Source organism: Phoxinus phoxinus (genome assembly GCF_949152265.1).
Source record: "Phoxinus phoxinus genome assembly, chromosome: 9".
NCBI lineage: Eukaryota > Metazoa > Chordata > Actinopteri > Cypriniformes > Leuciscidae > Phoxinus > Phoxinus phoxinus.
Genome location: NC_136884.1, coordinates 14,480,603 through 14,504,840, shown reverse-complemented (window position 1 = coordinate 14,504,840; position 24,238 = coordinate 14,480,603). Strand labels below are relative to the sequence as shown.

The following is a 24,238-nucleotide window of genomic DNA, read 5'->3' as shown; positions in this document are numbered from 1 at the left end:
TTGGCGTTCGAGTGCAAATTTTCCACAAGCAGATTTCGCAACAGGTTGGCCACAGATTCACCGCATTGACTAACCGAAACACTATTAGACCTCGATTAAAAATAGATTTTTTTTTATAATAATAGACCAGCACCCCAACTGTTAAAACCACTGCCAGATGATGTTGAGGTTTCATGAGTTTTCAACTAGTAATTACAAGTTTAACCAAATAAAGTTGCATTCATGAAAAAAAGCAGTGTCAGAAATATAGAGATATAAAAGAAATATAAAGAAATAGTCACATTTACAGAAAAAAGTTGCAATTACATGAAACAAACTCACAACAGCTATGTTACAATTCATCTATTTTTATGCTAATTTTGGGATATCGTATTAAAAAAGCTTGATAGAAACGGCAATATGCGCATACATTCTAAAAATGTGCATATAAAACGTATGCGCTCAATTAAGACGGATACTTTTTTATCTAAGAAGACATGCGCATTAACCAGAAACACATTTACCGAATAAATCACTCGATGCACACACAAAAAAAGTGACTGCCTCGTCAGTGGATGTGATTGGATAACTGGACTAACCAGCCAATCAGTTTCATTGCACAGCATCTCAAATGTTGTTTTAGTTATACTGAAACGCCTGTCATCAGAATGATTTGGTATAATGACCTCTGGATCTGTTACGTTCCCAATTCGATTTCTAGGGGCAAAAAGGGGTAACGATTTACAGCAGAAGTTGACAGAAGCGCCTCACACAATTGCGTTCACAAACACCAGGCATCCGAACGTAAGATAACTTCAGTGTTTATTGCGTTTCGTCTTCGAGCTCTGAGACGCAAGTCATTTATGATGGAGGATAGAAGAGCCACAGTTGCTTCCCCGATTGCAGTATCCTCCATTTTTATTACAGATATTTTGCACCAATTTCCCAGGAAGTAACAATTTAGTTCTCTTGAACACATGGGATGGAAACAGCGCTGCTTTATTCGCAAATGTTTTATGCAACATTCCGGTTTTGCGCATAAAATAAATATGCTCCTTTCAATGGACACATAGATAATTATTTTTTTAAATAAAAACGTTTAAATAAAAAAAACCTGTTTTCAAACTGAAACTGCTTACTGAGAATCTAAATTCTCATCTCAGCACATAACTTTGTGACATTATTTGCTTAGCCCAAGTGTTGACATGCAGGTAGTTATTACCTTTCAGATTGAACCCTCTGCACTGAGTCAGTGGATTCCCATGCATAATATCCTGCCTTCTGCTTCTCCTGGAATAACATTTACACAGGATTAATCCAACATATTTTCATATATGCATTCTTTCCTTTCCCTCTTACATTCTCTCACTTTATATCAACATCTCTGTCTGAATGTTTGCACACTTTTTACCTTTAAAAAACACACTCCTTGTCATGAAAGTCAAACACATTTTAGCTTAATTTCTCACAATTAACATGATTCAGCTGTCACGAGTGCAGTGGAGTGAAATGTCTGTCTTTTCCACTTCATTACTTCGGGGAAGGATGTTTTGATGGGTGTTCCTTCCATCAATATTTTCCCAACTCAACACATCTGACTTCAAGAGAAGCTGTTTGGCTAAAGTATCAGATTATTTTTTAACATGTCCCATTCTGAAACAATCCACAATGTTAATACTCGTGAATATGCAATATGTGGGCTGTTCTGTTTGATTGACCGGCTGTATGTGTGGGGTCCGAATGCCAAAGACTGGATGGTTTTCTGAAGTGTTGCCACACAGTTGCCAAAGTGTCATGAGTGTTTTTACTGTGTTGCTATGTGCTAGAGTGATACATACAAGGTGGTCACTTACCGGCCCAAGTCAAAAATGCCCACCCTATATAATAGTGTACCCTAAACACTATATAATAGTGTCTGTCTAAATCAATTTTAATATGTTGGGTTAGGGTTTTGTTAAAATTCCACAAATAATCTTCAGCCCAGACTGTGTGTCTCTACATTACAACCAAATGAAACCAAAACTGTCCTCAACATTTATATCTGCTCCACTGCTGCTGCAATTTGCGCCACCTTGAGTGTTAGTGTTTGTGTGAATGTGAGTGTGTGTGTACCTCTTGCCAGTGGGGTAGAATCGAGAACAGCTGAGGCCATCCCAGGCGCAGTACGGGTCCCGCGCTAAACAGCAGTCCGCACAGGCAGAGCCGTATGCGTCGCAGCGGTGCAGAGACACCTGAGACACTCCGTGCTCAGAGCTAACATACAGCTGTTGCTGTAACGCAAACAAGCCGCATATCACAAAAGCTGTTCATTTAACCCACAGGACTGGTGACACTTTAATTACCCGGAATTAAAGCAGCCATTTCCCCCGCCACAATTTATTGCCACCCCCACTTACTATATGTAGCGCTTAGTCAGAAAAGGCAGCTAGAAATTAAGTTACCTTTTTAGAAGAGATTCTTAGGTTGGTGATAGGAGACTGCTTCTGAAAATCAGAAAAGGAATAGTATATTATTAATTTATAATAAAAAAAAACACATTACAAATACAATTTCTGCATACAATACCTATTCCTATGAATGTATCTATATACATGTTTAAATGTCTACATTTTTTGTGGACAAAAATGTCAAGATGTTGTAACTGTCCTGAGCTCATAGAGATGAAAAAATAAAACGTTAAAAGGCTCAAAATCTTCTTCCTTAAAACCTCAATGCTAGGTTTCTTTTTATTTATTTTGAACAGACAGTAGCGAAAATTATAGGTTGTTCCACCTACAGTAGCGGCATTTATCCACTCAGACATAGTTGTACTTTGTACGTTTGACTGAATTGTTTGCTTGTCTTTATTTCTTATAGCTTCTTATACTTTATATACTTATGCTTTCATAATGAATATTGATTAAAACTGGCATTTAACAAAATTAACATATCGCCTGAACCACATATTAATGTTTCAAATTTAAAAAATAAAAACGAAAAGAGGCAGGGTTGTGTTTTATATTTCGTTTTGGAATAAATATAAATCAATCTACACGTTGCCTGATCCACATTTGTGTGGATATTAATACATTTAAGTTTTTTTAAATGAAATCGAAAAGAGGCAGGGTGGTGTACATATTTGTCTCATATACATATTAAGACTCATCCATTCATGTTTTATTAAATAATAGTTTTCATTTAAATATTATAATTTTTGCGGTGACTTATGCCAAACTTCTATCATTTAGTCTGTTTAAACTCCGCCCTTTTCTTACAATCGACTGCAAGCACGTATTCAGATCTGCCTCCATCCAAACAACAACAATACCCGGCCTACTCTCTTTTTTCCCCCTTCTTTTTCGATAATCGTTTTGCTCAGATGTATGTCACAATACGGAAGAAAATATCTGTCCCTATTTCCGTTACATTGCATCATTAATGACATTTCTAAGAGCTCTTCATATGTGTTTTAAACTAGACTTTTAAAAATCGTTTGCTTATCATTAAAAAAGGACATTTGTCATTGATCCAATAATGATCATCACAGCGTTGAATTTGCAAATATGCGAGCGTGTGATGAGATGCCAAATTAAACAGTCCACTGAGCTACGTGTGTGGCATTTCATGGTCCATAAATTGATGACCATGATGCCTAAACCTATTTTGACGATTTCAAGCCGTCAAAGCAGATCATAAGAAACCTCACAATGCAACCTTTTCCTCACCTCAAGCCTCTGTTCCCGATAAAAATGTGCCTTCGCTTAGAACAACATTGAGTTCTAATAAACGCTTTGTGGCACTGCCAGCCCTGCTCATGCAGTCTGCCCTCTAGATACTTTGATGTGTGACGTGTGGCGTGAACTCAGACCTTAAACACTTCCAGCTCCTCCAGGATTAGATCCTCATCCAGAGAGCCGTTTGACGGCAGAACCACAACCTTCTGTACCGTGCCTTTATCTGTGAGCGGAATATCAGAACATCAGAAGAGTATATCGGACAGTCAGGGAAGCAAAAACAACTTCGGGAATTTAGTCTGAACTGCGTACGAACTCTCCATTGTTCACATATTTTTCTCTTTGAAAGTGTTTGCGTGTATCTGGGTTGGTTTTTGATGTTAGTGAGCATCTGTTCTGAGAAACAGACCTGCATACTAGACTTCAGAAGAAAATGAAAGTGGTTTGCCAAGGTGTTCTGGGTGGTTTCAGGTGAACTGGTTCAAGTCAAAAGAGGACACTCTAGTCTCTAAATTTGGCCCGTGGCCCTCCTTCAATGTAAAGGGGTTTTGCCATCTGTCTGGTGGAAATTATTTATTGGATCTCTTCAGCTGTAGAAATGTTTTAAGAGATGAGTTTGCCGTCACTAGCTGCTAATGACATTAATTCTGTGAGATCATCATAGGTGTGTATATTTCACTGAAGACGTTCAGAGAGAGGGACGATGGGGAATTTAGCTCAAACTCTGGAAATTCCCATTTTAAATGGCCAACATTTCAAGACGTAACCCTGCCAAGGAGCAGCCAGGCCGCTCCGCACAACGCTCCTGGCTTCCCATCAGGAATTTTGATAGGCAAATACAAACAGCTGTGATTTTGAAGTCTCTCCAAATGTCCCTATCCCCGTTCCCTAGTAACCGCAGAGCCTGTCTGCTGTCGTGTCTCTGATTCTGTTCTCAGATAAACACACACTCGCACTCTTTCTTTCATTCTTGCATACTCATCCCAAAAGTTAATAGTATGTATTGGTCCTGTGACACAGCAGGGCTCTTAATATCCTCCACTTAATATTGAATGGATAGCAAACAATATGTTTATTGTTAGATGATTAGGCTTTAAGGTTTGTGTAGACTCGTTGCCCCCTGGTGGTAGTTAGTGGTACACATATTCATGCCTGAATAATGTTTTGACTAAATTGAATTGTAATTTAATCTTTATTTTTATAAACAGAAACCGGAAATAAATGGAAACAATAGTTATTATAAAAAACAAACCCTTATTAGTTTGCTGAGGCCATCTACTGGGTCCTGGCTCCCTGGTTGAAAGCAACTGCTTTACATTTATAGTATGGAAATGTGTGGAATATATTGGGAGAATGGGATGATGACATGTTGTAGGCCACATTGAAACCTGCATCACCCACATGAGCATGTATGTATGTGTGCTACAGTAACTGCTTGAAAAATAGATAATATTATAAGACTACATCTACTGTATATCAAATTTTATTAGGGCTGTCCTTTTAACACGTTAATTTGGTTTGACTAATTATGGAAAAAATAATGCATTACAAATATTAACGCCTTTAATGTACTCCGACCCCGGCCCAGATCATCTTACATTGCATACAATTTAGTTACGAACATGATGCGGGGCAAGGACTGGCTGCGTGATAAAGCGTATTAAAATGCAGTTAAAATGCTTCTAAAGTTCAAGATATGAGAAATGTCTTATGTAATGTTTTTGTGGTAACAGAACCACTCCACAATAAGGGTTCATTGGTCAACATTAGTATTAGTTAACATGAACTAATAACGGACTGCACTTCTACAGCATTTATTAATCTTTGTTAATGTTAATTTCAGCATTTCGAATGTGTGCTCATTCCATAATGTATTACAGTATAGTAAATGAAGTATAATTTTACTGACAAATCACCTTAAGTAAAACATCAGTCAGTAAAAGATTTTACAACTTTTTTGTCTTTGTCGTTGTAGTTGGAGAAAGTTAAGTTTGCTCCTTCCACGAACATATGATCTGAGGTAGCTGTAGAAATAAATTGTGGCACATTCTAACATTTTTTCGTCTGGTGGTTTTAATTCTGAGTAGGAAAATGTTCTAGCATGGTCATTCATTTCTCTCGAGATGTGTGGTGCTGTGGGGCTTTACCTGTGCCTAGGAATAGAACCTGGTAGTGTCCGTCTGCAGCGGTGACGTGGTCCACGGCTATTGAGGTGTATTTGTAATCGGCATGCGTCCGCACCACCAGAGGTTTCCTGCCGACCGGGTAAATGGGGTTAAACATGACAGGGTGATTCCTCGCGAACGTCACCACATCATCTGGAAACTCTTTAGTACTCTGGATGTGAGGAGTGAATGCGCCACCAGGACACTGACAGGGAACGGATAAAAATGAGAAGATTAGGTGATCATGCTGAAGCTTAAAACCGCTTTATTCAGTGAAGCTTTGTCACTTTAATTGGGTCTTTTCATCAAACAGAGTCAAACTAATGTGAGCGAGTCTCCGTCTACATGCACGTAATGTTATAAATTCCAAAGTACTGTTAATTTAAGGTTTTAAGTGGGGGTGGGGGGACCTTTAACATTATAGTGGATATAGACATGTCTAACCTATATACAATAGGGCTGCATGATATTGGAAAAAAATGACATTGCGTTATTTAGTTTTTCTGCTATATAGATTGCGATATAAAAACAATTTCACCAATGACTTGAATAGCTCTATTTGGAAATAATTAATCAAGCGCACATCGCGATATCGATGCTAAAACGATACATTGTGCAGCCCTAATATATTTTATATGCATTTAATCGATTTGACAGCACTAATATATACAGTGTGTATATATATATATATAAACTTAACTGAAAATAAGATGTTGATTATTATTATTTCTCACCCATAATTATTTGCTTTTTTATCTAAACTGTGTAAAGCACAAACATTGACTCTGTTTAATGATGGTATAAACAGAGTGACCGTACCAAGGCAGGACATTAATGTGTGTGTGACTCACAGTTCCCGGTCGTGGGTAAGGGATCCGGCCCTGGAAAGCCACCCACTGGAAGTTGGGCCCTTCCCTGTGTGCAAACGGTCCGTTGAAGACCGTCAGGATGTCGGCCATGTTGTAAACACAGACGGCAGAACCTCTGAATACAGAACTGGAGGGAATAACACAAAACACACACATATTTGACATGGAAGGAAGTCAGACAGTAAAAAGACGTTCTTGCACATCCTTTCTGACTGTGTGGATGGAAAGGATGAGGTAACATGGTTACACTGGAGACTCAGTCCGCAGAGAGAGAAAAATGCCGCATAAAGGAAAGGGGACACCACTTTGGTTACACTCTGGGATGAAATGTGGTTTGGCTGGACATCGCACATTTTGATCAGACAGCAAGACAGAGTTTCTTTGTTTGAACGCAAAACAAAGGGAAAGAGACGACATATAATGATAAATAGCAGAGCAGGGCATATGGACAAAGAAGCCGTTGCTGTCTGGATTGCCCTCATTAGGAAAACCACACCGGCTGAACGTGGTTGGAGATTGAGCCACAATTCGGAAACCTTGACCGAAATCTCACCTCACATTCAACCACTGCTCGCGTACAAACATGCAACTGCTGACACAAGTAAACATAGAAACCCACTGGAACGAATGTAATGAAGTGACCCATAGGAAATATCACAAATGAGATTTCATATCTGACCTGAAATAACTGTTTTCTCCTAAACAATGAGATCACAAATGGAGACTTTTGCTCCATTGGCCTCTCAGATCTTTCTCTTAAGAAAAAACCCTCAGTAATCTCATTTGTTTCTTCACTAGAGCTTCAGAAGAGATCGCAACTATATCTCAAACTCTGCTGTCTCAATATAGAGAAAAAAATATCAAATATTATCAAATAAATGTAATTATATTGTATGCACTATATTAAAAGTATATATATTTATAAACTCATTAGTTCAATTTAAATATGAATGTAATTCAATGTAATACATAGATTAAAATATAATAGAATATACAAATATACACAAACATGGAAAATAGAAGAATAAATTAAAATAAAAGTAATATAAGTATGTTTATAAACTCATACTATTGTTTTAAATTAAATATAACAATTAATTGTAGTATAATAGAATATAATATTGTATATAGGAAGAATTGAATATAATGAAATAAATATATGAAATATAAAATAAATAAATATTTATAAACTTAAAATATTGGTTTAAATTATTATAATTAAACCTAATTACATTTTAGTAATACATCATTAAAATGGGGGGGGGGGGGATTCAATTTAATGGTTAATGTCTGTCTAGCTAAATGCTAAATTTGTCACCAGTTGTCTCATTTGTCAAGTATTCTGTATCATTTCTGAGAGAACACCAATAGAGATATTCAAACAGCCTGAGTGACATCACACTTGTCTATCTCTCTTTCTGTGTGACAGACCAATTTGAATCATTCAGCGAGACCTCCTCATAATCTGAAATTCATCACAGTAAAAAGCTATTGGATGACCCCCTGAACTAACATTAGATGCATGTTTGTAAAGAAGTGACCTTTCCCTCCCCTCACCACCCTTAGCTGTGATCACATGTTCCCAGAAACCCCGTCGTCCCCTCAGCTCCAACCCCGCCTGACCTATATTTGGCAAATACACACATAAAAACATGCGCATGCATATACACACACATTAGTGGCAAGCTCAATATTGCTATTGGCTTTACCTTGTAGAGGTGAAGACTCCAAAGATGAGGAGGCCCTTTGGGTGGTCCGTCTCCAATAAAAACACATTCTCTGGAAGGAAAGAGACAAGCACTCACTCAATGGCTGAACATCTGTCCCACAACATTGTTACACGGTTCTAGTGCAGCCTAACAAGAATAAAACAGGTGAAAGTGTAAATCCATCATGGGCTTTAAACATCCAGTGTAAACTATTTGTGCTGAGTGTTTTATGATCGTAAAAGGATTTTAATGAGGTGAAAAGCTTTACAAACGACCTAGGGCCATTGTTGAATGGTAATGCTGACAAACGACTGTTTTATGGTTAATGACCAATTATTATAGGAAGCTGTTTAACTAGAATGTGAAATTTGTAAGGCTTTTAAAGGAATGTGTTGGGTTAAATACAGAGTTACGACACCATCCCCTGGTTTTTAGAGACGAGGTTTAAGATGGTCCCAGACTAATATGCATTTTGAGCATTTTAACTGAAAGCAAATTGCACTGGTATATCTTAAAGTATATCAGTGCCATTGTTTTGTCTCAAGATGCACAGCATAATGTTTTTTTTTTTTTGAGGCACGTTTATTAACTATTTGAACTAAGGTCTAATCCTCCTGGTTTAATATAAGCCCTGTCTGTGAAACCGGGCCTTTATCTAATTAGGATGCAATGTGGTTAAAGCCCAACTTAGTTTAAGATAGTTCTATCTTTATCTTTAAGATAGAACCTTTCCATTAGCACAAAAGGTTCTTTATAGTGGAAAAAGGTTCTTTAGATTATTAAAATGTTACACTAAGAAAAATGGTTCTTTTAAGAACTGCTCGTTGAAAGATTCTGTGCAAAAACCTCCTTATTGAACCTTAATTAAGATTGTAGCTCTTCACCCAACAGCCAGGGACTATAGTGATATATTGTAGATATTGGAGCAATAGTGATATGGTAAAAAAAAAATTATAGTCTATTATTGTAATGCAATTTTAAAGCTTTTTAAAAAAAGTTTTTTTTTCTTTTAATTTTGCTTTTGTGTGTGTGTGTGTGTGTGAGAGAGAGAGAGAGAGAGAGAGAGAGAGAGAGAGAGAGAGAGAGAGAGAGAGAGAGAGAGAGAGACTTGGTAAACCCTACATTACATGCAATATCTGAAATCCTTGGCCTGGTTCCCATGAGGAACAGCTTATAAATCATACTAAGTGATGTTTTTTTGAAAATGTAAAAATGCAGAAACTTTTCTGTGACGGGTAGGTTTACAGGTAGGGTTAGTGTAAGGGGAGAGAATATACAGTTTGTACAATATAAAAAGATTATGTCTATGGAAAGTCCCCATAAAACATGAAAACACAACTTGTGTGTGTCTGGTTCAGGTATTCCCTATGTCGTGGGGACAGAACACAAATAGTTATACCATGAAACGTTTGATCTTGTGGGGTAATTTTTAGGTCCCTATAAGGAAAACGGCTTATAAATCACATTCAATTATGTTTTTTTAAAATGTAAACATGCAGAAAGTTTTCTGTGAGAGTTGTGTTTAGAGGTAGGGGAGAGAATATACAGTTTGTATAGTATAAAATCATAATGTCTTTGGAAAGGCCACATGATACAACAAATCCAGCGTGTGTGTTTGTAGTCTCACCAAGCTCATCAAAATGGGTCTCGGTACCGTCTTCCTCTAGTACCGAACATACCATCCGAGCCTTCAGAAACGTGGTCCACTTGTTCACCAGACTGCGCTGACCACCAGTGTCATTCTAAGTAGAATTTACAATGACATCAAATAAATTATAGTAATACATGTATATATTATAGAGTTAATGATATTCATTAATAATTGCACTGAAATAAAAAATCTAAATTCCTTTGAAAAAATTGACCTCCCAGACCATCGTTACACGTAACTCGCAAACTGTAACAAACTGACAAGATACTCAAGATGCTCAAACACACACAGGGACTTACAGGGCACACTCGAGCCACCATAGTGTGGATGTTCTTAGTGTTTCCACTACTGTCTGTCAGTCTCTCACGCAGGAAGAAGTAGAGTTTGGCGTCGTTTGGGTCTGAGCCGTCAGGAATCAAGTGGGCATCAATGAACACGGGCTCTAGTCAAAATAGAAGCATAACTACAGCTTAAACACTCAATTTGCTCTACATGAAACACACACAAAAAATAAGAAGACTGTACCCTCTCATTTCTCTCCTAAAAAATCAAACATCTCTGAATGGTGCTAATGCCTGAGTTTATGTGAAATGTAATATAGCTGTTGGCGAACTGAGATACCTGACCAAATATGTGCTTCATTGTGTATATTTGGATAGTATCATCACACAAAAGATAATGTGACCCCTTGAGAAACCCATTATGCATGTACAATATGTTTTCACTTTCCTGATGGACTTATTGTAAACAGACTGTCCTGTCTTCAGCCTTTTCCTTTGATGTGGGCAAAGACCGTTTTTGCTGTGTGATTTGTGTATTATTTTACTGAAACGCCATGGAACGTGAACATGTAATTTAATGCCAGCTACACATATATAATTATTTGTAGTTTCAAGTAAACCTTATGAGCAATTTCCTGATTGAACGGGCATAAGAATGTAGATGGATGAAATAACATAGGGTTTGTATACCGCTCAGCCATTTGGAGTTATGCTGGTCCGTCCTCACTGCGTTTCTTGTGGTCAGGCTCCTGAAAATGGCCGCGTCTGTCCCCATGAAGTCGATGTACATGCCAGAGAACAGCTCCTGATCTAACCATAGACACAAACACAAACGTGTCCCACAGTTGCTTTATACAGATTTTTCATGTTCGGTGAAAGATTTTCGTTTGCGAAAACTTAGTAGTTTAAGATTTGTGGATTCTATATCTTCTCAAAAGAATAGTGATTGTCCTTTTAGTTTTCATATTTTCAGTTCCTCTTAAGAAAAAAAGTATTTTTTTAAATTATTGTGGATGACACTTCTATAAAAAATTAACAATTCAATAATAACATGTTCCCCGCACTTTATGGACTTAATATTACATGCTTAAAGATGTTTTCGTGTTCACGCACAAAATCACACAGAACAGACTGGAACAGTTATGATGTCAAATGAAATAAATGTAATATTGGTATACATTTTTTAAAATAATAATATATATATATAATTAGTGCTGCTGTCAAATCGACGATTAATCGCATCTAACTAAAGTTTTAGATATAAAAATGTGTGTGTATATACAGTATTATATATATATATATATATATGCATACATGTGTTTACATCATAAATATAATAATATTCTAGAATGGTAATTTTTATCAAGCTTGTATGTTTATGTTCAGTTATTTCACTTTAATGGCAATGAAAATTACCTATTAATTGTCGTTAAAGTGAAATTACTGTACCTGAATATATGAACTTGATAAAAATGCAAATTTTAGAAGAAAATTTCATATGGCATGTAGAGGCTTTTGTATCTGAAGTCTTCATATACACACATATATTATTTAAACAAAAACTTTTATGTTAGATGCGATTAAACACAATTAGTCAATTTGACAGCACTAATATATCTATATATATATAGCATAAACATTTAATTAACTTTAATTTAACACATTAACTTTGACAGCCTTGTTTAAAACACATTTATTTAGTAAACCCACTGCATATAACTGTGTGGTTTCTGCTACTGCTGAACGGATCTTTCTGTTGAATATGAGACATAGGGATTTATTGTGGCTGTACATTTCTCTGCGGTGTGCTCTACTAATGACCTGCTCAAATCTCCATTCCCCAAAGCTCTCCTTCCTTTCATCAATCCACTACTCTATCACTTCATCACTCCATCTTGCTTGGGCCCGTGGTTGACATGTACAACTAAGGGCCAAGTGCATGATGGAAATTTGCAGACAGACGTCAGACAGAGAAAGCTGTAGGCTGTCATGTCAAGGGCCGTCAGTCTTTGATGCCGTCTAGACGGTTAGGAACTGTTCTACTTAATGGAATAACCACTTAACTTTTTCTCATATACAGATGACTTAACGATAACCAATAGCATATTATATTTAGGCGTGCGTGTGTGATTTCCTGGGAGATTATATGTGGCACCTGTTGTTAAATGGAGAGATTTGTTTCAGGGTTATTGTAGTTAAATAAAATTCAAACCATAAAACTTGATGTTAGTGTAACTTGATGAACTAAAATAGCTAAATCAAATAAAAATGAATAAATACTACGTAGGTGTGACGATACACAATGTTAAGTTCACAGGAAAGAGACAAGACAATATTTGAGCACTATTAAGAAATATATGACTAGATATAAATATATATTTTACTCGACTGAAAGACACGAAATGCAAAACAATGTAGGTGCATTTTGAAATGTTTTAACAAATCGTCTTGTAATGAATGTCCCTTCGGTTTATGAATGATCAAATACAGTCAAAGATAGAACAATATAATGCAAGCATTGTAAAAGGTTTTGCCACAAACTCAACTCTGTCATGCTGATATCGCAAGACAGCTTTTCACGTCAACTAGAAATATTGTGAGATATTTTGGAACGAGATCTCATCACACCCCTGATGTAGGCGTAAAATATATATATAACAAAATTATAGTATATCAATTATACTAAAATATCACTGGTGTGTTTATATTGCTGTTCTAATGGCCGTGTGTGTGTGCGTGTGTGTGTGTGTGTGTGTGTGTAATGTAGCCCATGAGCTGTGTCAACAGCAACCCAATACCAACTAGCCAATTACAGATCAAAGGATTAAGGGGGCGGCACTGAGCGAGTGACCCAAAGTTGTCACATCGGAAGGGGAGCAGACACCCACAAAATGCGCTATGGGGTCATGAACAAAGAGATCATAGAGAAAATGAATTTTAGTAAGTGTGCAAGACAAAATGGCACCTGTGGATAAAGACACATAAGACGCCAGCACTCACTGAGCATGACCGAGACGGTGTTGACTTGTGGGTTGAAGGAGCACCTCCCTTTCCCTGATTCTGCTCGGGAAGAGATTTGAAACACTTGCTCCTGCCAATGACATGAAAAACACAAAGACAAATCTTCATTATCTTCGAATTTCACAATCACAATGTTATTATGGTATCAACTATTTCAGACAAACCTGCCTATTAAGCCATATGTATAAACATTAGGACTGGGCATTGACACAAATTTCACGATTCAATTATAATTTGATTCACAAGCTTGCGATTCAATTCGATTTCGATTCAAAATCTATTCATTGGGGTCTAAAGATAAAAAATAATACTAATGCTGTAAACTATACAGGGAACCCCAGTTGGTACATCACTATAATATTAAATATTAAAATTAACTTATTTGTAGACTACTTGCGTTAAAATGACACAAATAATTGTTAATTTGTTTAATTTGTTTTTTTTTATATAAACATTTTTAATGGTGGCTGCCATAAAAGAATGAAGATTTCTTCAAACATGCATTTAATATTGAAGAACAGTTTAAATACAACGAATATGTAATATAGTGAATGTATTTAACAAAATGCTATTATTTGAATTTTGTAATAAAATTAACAGAATTTGAAAGCTGAGACTTTTTCATATCAGAAAGCACAAAGATGAATGAGATTTATTGGATGGGTGTACAATGTAAAGTTTGATTCTTGGGTTTTAAGAATCGATATTAGTTCTTCAAAATGAGAATTGATTAAAATAGAGCCCTAATAAACATAAAAAAAACAGTAGTTAGTCTGTTATATGTCAAGCAGTTTTACCCTATAAGCGGCTGGATTTATTCTTATTCTTTCCCAGAATAAGCTGCAAAGTTCACCAGACTTAAGGCTGATAATCAGATAGTCTTCATAAATAAAAATGACTCTGACATATGCTCTTGCTATCATTTTATCCCATTTCCCATCATCAAATGCATTCTTTACTTTCAATTTGAAATGTTTCACAGCCAATCTATATGAAAAGATTTCTGAGGAATTTCCTCGCACGCATTTGTGCAGTGGTTTTGAAGAGCTGCCTTTCTTCTGATTGGTTGGACAGACTTGCCCAGATGCTTCCAGGTTTCCGACTGCCAGGCCAATTGATCCCCTCCTTTGGTGTGGGGATGTTGGCCAGTCACGTGCAGTGAGAGAAACCAGAGACGCAGAGAGCCTCCGTCAGGACATACAGCCGCTGGTGCTAGAGCTTCTCATTTATCACGAGGACGCGCGTGTTCATTAACTAATGTATTGCCTCTTTACATCACACGCAACTATAGGCAAAGAAACAAGTCACATGGTGACTCCAGGGTGGCCCTAATCATTGTTATGTCACAAAGCTACACTGCACACTTTTAAAGGTCACAGGTCACCCCGTTCTGGAGTTTTCTGCTCCTGTAATAGTCCAGCTGGTGTGCAGCCAAGAGAACTGGACACGGGTGGAGGGTTGAGAGAGTAAAATGCTTTTCAAACAAAAAAAGAATGATAGAAAACAAGATGATGAACTCAGATGGCTAGCAGTACTAACTCTAATCACATCTGGTCTTGCCTGGTCTCTTCTCTTCATTTTTTGTTTCTTTTCTCTTTTTTTTGCCTCTAAGGATTTTAGTTTCATTTTGTGTCATCTCACCTGGTCTCACTCTGATCTATTTATCTTCTGTTCTGGTTTAATCAAATCTCACTTCTTAATTCATTTGATCTTGCCTCATCTCAACTCATCTCATCTGGTCTCTTCTCTTCACCCCTTCTTCCTTCCCCTTTTCTTTTCAAGAATAAACCTTGTCTTGTCTCATTTTGTTTAATCTTGTCTCACCTCATCTCTTGTCTTTTGTTTCACTTTGCTGCGTCTTGTCTCAACTCATATCACTTGTAATTTCATCTCTTCTATTTTTGCTTAATCTCAAATCTAGTCTCATCTTTTCTCATTTCATTTAGTCTTGTCACATCTTATCACATGTCTTCTCCTTTAACCTTTAATATTTGATGTATTCAAGTCTCCTGTTGTGGCTTGTCTTCTCTTGTCTCATCTCATCTGGTTCTACTGTAGGCTTATATTGTTTTATCTCATCTCAACTAACCTCATCTCCTCTCCTCTCATTGATTTCTCATGCCTTGCCTCATCTTATCTTATATCTCTTCTCATATTGTCTCTAATCATTTCATTCAACCTAATTCATCAGGTTTCATCTCACCTCGTCTCTTTACTTATTTCTTATTCTTTTTTTATTTCATCTGGTCTCATTGCTTTATCTTGAAACTTTAAGGATTCTTGTCTCGTCTCATCTCATGTTGTCTTAATTCTCATCTAGTTGCATTCTCCTTTCATTTTTGATTGTGTATTTCCATCTCGTGTCACGGCTTGTCACCTCTCGTATCATCCTATCTGGTTATTAGTTTTTGTCATCTCATCTTGCCTCCTCATCTCTTGTCTTGTTTCATCTGGCCTTGTCTTGTCTCTTAATTTTTTTATTTCTTCTCTTCTATTGTCTTTTAATCTCATCTTGTCTCATCTCTACTCGTTTAATTGAATCTTGTCTCATTTCTTCTCTAACCTTTAACTATGTATTCACATGTTGCAGCTAGATCAAAAGTTGTAATCTTATCTGGTTGTTGATTTTCTTGTTTCGTCTTGTCTCATCTCGTCTTTTGTTTTGTTTTGTCTAGTCTTGTCTCATCTCGCCTCACCTTTTCTCATCTCATCTTGTCTCTTGTTTTTTCTTGTTTCGACTAGTCTAGTCTCATCTCACCTCCTCTTTTCTTGTCTCTTTTCTTTTTTTAATCTCCTGTTTCGACTAGTCGCGTCTTATCTCGTCTCTTGTCTTGTTTCGTCTAGTCTCATCTCACCTCGTCTCTTGTCTTGTTTTGTCTTGTCTCATCTCACCTTGCCTTATCTCGTCTCTTGTCTTGTTTCGTCTAGTCTCGTCTCATCTCACCTCATCTTTTCTCGTCTCTTCTCTTGTTTTGACTAGTCTTATTTCACCTCGCCTTTTCTCATCTCCTGTCTTGTTTTGTCTTGTCTCATCTCATCTCATCACATTTTTCTCATCTCTTTTCTTGTTTTGATTAGTCTAGTCTCATCTCATCTCATCACATCTTTTTTTGTCTTTAGTCTCATCTCACCTCGTCTTTTCTAGTCTATTGTCTTGTTTAGTCTCATCTCACCTCGTCTAATTTTGTCTCTTGTCTCTTCTCGTTTCGTCATCTGGTCTCATCTCTTCTCTTGTTTAATCTCATTACAATTAATTTTATTGCTCTCCTTTTAATGGAGAGTCTCATCTGGTCTTCTCTCTTTTTTTGACCTCTAATTAATGTCGATTGATGTCGAAGTCGTCATCTGATTGGTTGAATTTTATCGGATTTCTGGGGGGGGCGCGAGTGTCGCGTTTATTTTCGGTCCGTCGGGAAACAAAGCGCAGACGTGTGATTGATGAAGAAAAACTGTTGTGTTTACATGAGTGACAATGAGCATTTATCAAGATCAGCTAAACGTAGAAAGTATGCGAGGTTCACGGCATAGACTCTTTAAGAGATGTCCAGGAGTTTTGTTTGAGGCACTTAGTGGACACTTGTTGCACGCCGGTCTGTTGTTGTGGGGACATTTCCACGCCCCGAAACGTGACGCTGAACGAAACGAACTGTAATTGGTTGTTTGACATGTCGGTCAAACGGCCTTATGGGCGGGCCTTGGCCAAAGAAAGCTGCTATGAATTCCAGACCTTCAGCCGTCAGTCTGAAGGTCTGGCTACGTAGGGCAGTATGGGCTTAATGTCCATTTCTCATTACAACATTTTGGAAATCTGAAGCAAATGTAGTAAAATTAAGGTGAAACTGAACTAAATCAGACCGTCTGACTGCTTTACATTAGTGAGTGTAAACTGACCTCAGGACGCCTGCCACGGTTGACATATCCACACACTGGGCTGTAGGCTCCACTGCCGCAGATGAACAGATGCGTCCTGTTATAAGGCTGGATCACCCGTAAGAAGTTTCCACATCCATGCTGAGGAGAACAAAAGAAACCGAGATCATTGCTTTTGATCCTAAAAGTTATACTCCAATCTTATTTTACAATCTAATTTTAAAGTCATTTAACGCTGATGCTACAAGAAAGCCGACTTCTTTCATTTTGGAAACTGAAAATGCCAGTCAATGCCAAATTTTGATCTTAAAATTAAGGTGACTTGTATCGATCCAAACCTATAATTCAGGAAGTGAAAGTTTATATAGGTCAGGAATTCAAGGCCTATTCAAGGAATCCAGGAAACCCAAACTAAAGTGTTGCCAAACCCAACTGCACATGAAAAAGAGGGAGAGAGGGATGAGTTGAGAAAAGAAAAGCGCCAGGGGAGCAGTTAGGAACTTGGCTAAGTGTGTCAAAACAGCAGCTGCATGAGCTCTCGGTTAGCATGTGCACACACACTTCATGAGCAACTCCAGGAAAATAACTGCACTTCCAACAGCACACACCCCACCAGCTACTCCTCCCTTTCACATGTTTGTCATTAATATTTCTTTTTCTGTGGCACATATCAACATTATCCTCTTCTGGCTTGTAAACTCTTTCTTCCGCAAAGGTTGAAAATACGTCTTGACAGCTTACGGTTCACGTAGAGATCAGGCAAAATGAACAAGAGCAAGCTCTATAAACACGTCTTAATATCATTTACAGCTCTGTTAAAGAAATGCCTCAGTGTTTCCCAAATGATGTCGATGGATTCGGATGATGTGAGGTCACGCGCTGCTGATGATCCTATCAGGGGAGGCGAATGGGGTGTATCCCTGTGAGGGAAACCTAACAAGTGGGCAACAATACAGATCTATAGATACAAATAAAACTTCAAGGGAAATATGTTGTGCAAAATATGTATTTTAAACATGAACACTCAATGATAGAGGGAAAACAGACTCTAGGAAGGGCTCAAACACAAATATTTGTCAAAAGCAGGAAGGCAGAACTGCATATTTCACTGGGTGACGCATTGCTCTGTAGCCCCACTGTTAAAGTTATTAAACCACTGTGCTGGGTGAATTTTATGAAAACGTTTAAGTACATTTATTTTGCATTTTTCACCCTACAATGCAAAGCAAAAGAAATTAAAACATTTTTTGTTAAATAATTTAAATACATTTTGAATAATTCAATATTTTTTGAATAATTTTTGATTTATGTATTTATTTGCATTCTGACATTATTATTTTTTTTATGACAAATTAAGTGCATTTTCCTCCAATTCGTTCCAACAATACTGTCTTGTGAATAATAAAAAAACCACAATACCTCACTGCTATTTATAAAGTACTACTATTATGTTATTTCTATCATAGAGTTGGAATGCTTTTGAATTGTGTAGAATTTTATATAATTATTGTGCCTGTCAGATTTTTTTTAAAATCAAGTATGGAAGCTTGCTTCTCCCACAGAATAAAAAAAATACAAAAAGGTAATTATACATTTTCATTTCACATGATTTGTGGAGTTCAATTCATAGAATTGTGAGTTTATATCATGCAATTCAGACTTTATAACTTGCAATTGCAAGTTTATACCTCGCAATTCTGACCTTTTTTTCTCAGAATTATGAGATATAAACTCGGAATTGTGAGTCTGAATTCTTGCAGTTCTGACTTTATTTCTTGCAATTGCAAATTTATAACTCGCAAATCTGCGGGAAAAGTTATTATTTTACGGGAAATACAGGTTTAAAATGATCATTTGCATCTGGCATTTATGGTAAGTGTGTTAAGTACAGTATTTTTCTTTTGGAACTGAAGAAAAAGAGAACATTAGTCCATTCCTACATTTTATTTTTTTCTAACACACGTAATTAATGACACATTGTGACCTCCCATCTCGCCACAGACAACATCTAGAGACAGCTTTTACTCGTGGGCACTGGGGCAAAAAACATCTGTTTCTGATCCAGCCATGACTGATAGAAATTGGAATAATAAAACTTTATTTTGAATAAACTCATGCATCTGTTCCTGATCCAACCATAACAGTTGAAATTCGAGGTCTAAACACTGATTTAGAATCAGCCCATTTGGTGCTCTTTTGATTGATTTGGGACCAGTTTAATTAACTGCTGTGATTGTAGGGAGAATAATGCTTGTGAAAACAGTTCACTGGAAGATCACTTCACCAAGCAACAGAAAAATAGGGTTTGAATCAAGAATGCTGCTGCTGCTGTGTGTGAATCGGAGGCATAAAAAGGTGGCCAACCATAACATGCCAGGAGTTTAAAAGAGTCAATGTTCTTACTGTGGGGTCTTTGCCAGCCATCTGACACTCCTCGACTTTACTGGTGGATGCCGGCCAGAAGATCTGATAGAGAAAAAATATAAGGAGAGCAATGTGAGATTTGTAATATTGATGAAAGAACTTTAGAAATGATAGTGTTTTTGACTGACAAATTTTCGTTATAATGCACGTCTAATACTACTAGACAAGTGTTATTGTTGATATTGAATCAATAGTTGCCATTTTGTAATTAAAATTGACACCAAACCTGGCATGACAGGTCTTGATGCTCCACATTTGAACGTATGAAACCGCAAATTAGATTTGGGAGCTGTGGTGGGGGGTGTTCAGATCTTCAGCAAAAGAAAGTTTACACTACCATTCAAAGATTTGAGGTTGGTTAGTTTTTTTTTTTAAAGAAATAAGTGTTTATTCAGCAAGGAGTCATTAAGTTGATCAAAAGTGACTTTTACAATGTTATAAACATTCAATTTCAAATAAATGCAGCACTTTTGAACTTTTATATTCAAAGAATCCAGAGGGGAAAAAAATCTATAGTTTCAGAAGACTTCAAATATAGAAAATGAGTCATATAAAAAGCTTATATGGCACATTTCCTAATATTTTTGTTTTTGTCATCAACAGTCCTAGGTCACCTTTCATTGTATAGACAAAAGCAGCCTGGACATTCTGCAAAATTTCTCTTTTTTTTGTGTTTCATGGAAATACCAACTCACTATATCCAATTAAAAGCCTAGGAGTTATTTAGCAATCACAAGCTCTAAACACTTTTAAAAGAAAACAAAACATGCTGTATTGTCCTCAGGCTTAAGGCTTACTGGCAAACTCATGTGATTGGGGTTGAGCCCTGCAGGATAGACCAGCAGATTGCAAGGAATCTGAAGTTTTGCCAGCCTTAGTTGGAAGAGGAAAGATAAACTTCCATACTTTGTGCCCGTTGTGTCTCTGTGTTAAAACAAACTGCATCTCTCCCATATGTCAAATGAGATGTGAAAGCAGAAATGTGGCCACCGTTTGGTTTGAACAGCTGCAGAAGTGTTCTGCTGCATTTCATGTTGATATAGAGGAGTGTTGACTGCTCTCTCACCTTCAGCGTGGTCTGGCTGATGTTATTGATGTCCATCGAGAGTACATGGTCCTTGCAGCCCACGTACATGCGGTCCTGATCCTCATCCATGAAAAGAATCCTGTAGTCCATGGCCTTCTCAGACAAAGCGTAGTGCTCAAAGGACGGGGTTTTCTGCAAGTCTGTAATGCAAACACAAACATGTTATTTTGCATTAGTGTGTGTGTGTGTGTGAGTGAGTGAGGTTGTGGTGTTGACAATCACGAGGCTGCCGAACCCTGATCTTATTCAAAAACACACACACACTCTCACATACTTCTACAGAGATGCAGGGCCCTTCACTATACCATCAAAGTCTCTCTAATGAAGAGTGACCTCATGAATATTCATTGTTGTTTCTCATTAGTCATTCACTAATGTATAGAGAGAAACGGAGGCCACATTGATACCCTCCTCCTCATCTTTATTCTTTTTTAACACTCTTCTAAAGCCACCCCTCCTTGTTTTTCTCTTCAATGTTCAGAAAACTCCCTCCAGTTCCAATCAAAGTCACATTTATCTTCTCTGCGGACATTTTCCTTTCATGTTTCTGCTTTTTATCCTAAAATAAAGAGAAGCTTATGAAGACAAAACCAGCGCAATCCCCACTTTCCTTAGTGGATCTCATGACTAATATCTCCATCCCCTGCTTCCTATTCAAACCAGCAGGATTGGGCAAAATTAGGAATTTAAAAATGTGTAATAAAAACATTCTAAAAATATATTTAAAAATATATTTGATATGAACAATTGGGCCAATACCGATAAATCTTTATATTTGAAAGCCGATAACCGATATATTGGCCAATAAACCGAAAATCTAAATATGTATATAATTTTTTAGAGCCTGACCACTTAACTGTTTTTTCCTTTTTTGAAGCAATTCCAATCATATTTCAACCAATTCAAATGATTTATTGGCATTAATATATTGGGCAAATTTTCTTATTAGGCCAATAACAAAAACATTAAAAATGAACATAACTAGCCGATACCGATATGGTGGCCGATATATCGCGCATCCCTAAAATATGTACTTTATTATTTAGTAAATAATATTAATACTAAAAAAAAATTGTATTTAGTACATTTCTCATAGTTCAGTACTGTCAAAACAGCAATGAAATTCATATTAATTGTGCCAGACACAGCACCACAACATTTCCACTAAATTGTGATAAATATGAAAAGCTAAATTTTATATACACATACAGACACTATTGGTGATATTTAAAAGATCGATTTTAAATTATTTACAAAATTCAATTCCATTTTATGTTCTCTTTGAAATTTACATGTTTCTACTTAAAAATCTGTTTACAATTTTACATTTCAAATTCAATTTAAATTCAGGAATTTAAAAAGACATTCCAATTATAAAGCGACCAGCACTCAAGACGAAGTGAAGATTGTCACCCCAGGCTCTCTGAAGAGCATTGACAGTAGACAGCATGTCTCACCAGACTATTATGGGATTATATTAGTGGAGAGGGCCTTGTCAAACCCGTCATTCTAACGTGGGTTTAATAAAGAGGAGGTGCGGAGGGCAACAGATTACATCAACCAGGCTTCAAAGCAGCACGGATAGCATCTCAGTGAGATAAGACTGGCATTATTACTGCTCAAAGAGCTCATCAGGGCGAGACTGCAACGTGCTGTGAGCATGAGAACTAGACAGGAACGAAGACGTGACGTTGCAGAAGAAACATGGGAGGAAGCAGATGTGAGGAAATAAGTGTTAAATAAAATGCCTCGAAAGAAGGAGCGAAAGAGTTATAGGTTCTGGTTATAGGTTTCAGGAGATTAATTAGAAACATGCTGCTTCTGTGAACTCAAGACAGGAATCATAAAATCTCATTTCACCCTATTCAGCAGACTAAAGACTTTCAGAAAGATTTTCCTTTCAGAAAATTGCGTTGGTGGGTGAGCCTTTAATTTCAGTTTATTTCAGCTTCAGGTTTGTTATAACATAAAAATGCTGTGTTGCTCATAACTTTTTCTTTCTTTCGTAGCCGGTGTGCTGAACAAAATATGTTCCAGATGGTAAATTCTAAAGGCCCATTCACACCAAGGTTATAATAAACATAATTATAACACTGTAAAAAAAAATTAACCTCTCCAAGTCAAAATATTCTAGTGACTGATCACATCTAAATTTTTAAATTGGCCCAAGTGAAATTCTGTAAAATAAATTTAATTAATTGTTGCAATAGTCTGTTAACAGTGGCTCAATGAGAAATAATATCTAATTGAAAAATTTAGATGTTATCAGTCACTTGAAAATTTTGACTTGGGGATGTAATTTTTTTTTACAGTGTAACTATAGCAGCATCCACGGGGAATCAATCAAGCAATCACGACGGTATCTTTTCTTTGACTCTTTGCATATGTAAAACATTATGATAAATATATTGGTTCTTGTTGTGAACCTTAAGAATTACATTTTATATTTTCTGAAGGGAATGCTTGCCTGGGCAAAAGTCACCACTTCCAGGGTGTTCGGGGGGGTACGGGTGTTAACACACACACACACACACACTACCGTTTAAAACGTTTGGGTCTGCTTTAATTATTTTTTTAATGATTTAAGGCTGCATTTATTTGATACAAATATTATTACGATGTAAAATAACGATTTTATTTTTAAATATATTATCAAATATAATTTATTCCTGTGATCAAAGCTGCATTTTCAGCATCATTACTCCAGTCTTCAGTGTCACATGATCCTTCAAAAATCATTCTAATATACTAATTTGCTGCTCAAGAAACATTTATTATTATTAATGTCAATAGTATTGTGGAAACCGTGATTGATGATTAATGAGTGATTTGATGAATAGTTAGTTGAAAAGAACAGCATTTATTTGAAACAGAAATCATTTGTAACATTAGAAATGTCATTTACTGTCACTTTGAACCAATTCAATGTGTCTTTGCCAAAGAAACGTGTTAATTTCTTATTTTAAAAAAAACTAGCCGCAAAGTTTACGGTAGTGTAAATAAAGCTTTAGTTTCAGGTTTAGGTTTGAGTGCGTTAGGTTAAGAAATGATTAACCTCAAAGCGTTTATTGTTGAATCTGACTTTCATATATTCTGTCTTTCTAAAAGGATTTCTAATACGGTGAAGAAAAAGACAGCACAGTGGGAAACGTTCACAAGACCTTCCCACCCCACGGATAAACAGACACACGTTCCCCCTCTCGGGAGGATTGTGTGGTGTTTTGTGTCCGCCTGTCCTGACCCCTGAGCTCTGAAAACATGAATCATTCTTAGAGCTATGGACACATGTCTAAGTCAACATTCCCCACTGACAGGTGCTACCACACCTGCTCATAATGCGATTAAGGAGAATGCTGTAGCTTATTTCATATTTGGGTTTACGGAAGAAAATACAACAAGATGAAAATACAAGATGATCTAATTTACTCTAAATGTAAAATAATATTTTACTTAAGGCCAAAGGTCACTT

General features: G+C 36.7%; 1 protein-coding gene across 1 annotated transcript in view; it reads right to left on the bottom strand.

Annotated features, from left to right (window-relative positions):
- The window catches only part of sema3c (sema domain, immunoglobulin domain (Ig), short basic domain, secreted, (semaphorin) 3C), a gene marked incomplete at its 5' end in the record, with an annotated part of 47,521 nt that overhangs the window by 6,979 nt on the left and 16,304 nt on the right, over positions 1–24,238 (bottom strand). Inside the window, 14 exons of the mRNA XM_079622229.1 lie at positions 1,202–1,269; positions 2,092–2,249; positions 2,421–2,462; positions 3,827–3,915; positions 5,840–6,062; positions 6,709–6,853; positions 8,436–8,505; positions 10,063–10,177; positions 10,386–10,528; positions 11,058–11,177; positions 13,368–13,458; positions 17,280–17,399; positions 19,662–19,724; positions 20,749–20,909. Coding sequence (XP_079478355.1) covers positions 1,202–1,269; positions 2,092–2,249; positions 2,421–2,462; positions 3,827–3,915; positions 5,840–6,062; positions 6,709–6,853; positions 8,436–8,505; positions 10,063–10,177; positions 10,386–10,528; positions 11,058–11,177; positions 13,368–13,458; positions 17,280–17,399; positions 19,662–19,724; positions 20,749–20,909 — 1,608 coding nt within the window. The remainder of the gene's footprint in view (positions 1–1,201; positions 1,270–2,091; positions 2,250–2,420; positions 2,463–3,826; positions 3,916–5,839; positions 6,063–6,708; positions 6,854–8,435; positions 8,506–10,062; positions 10,178–10,385; positions 10,529–11,057; positions 11,178–13,367; positions 13,459–17,279; positions 17,400–19,661; positions 19,725–20,748; positions 20,910–24,238) is intronic.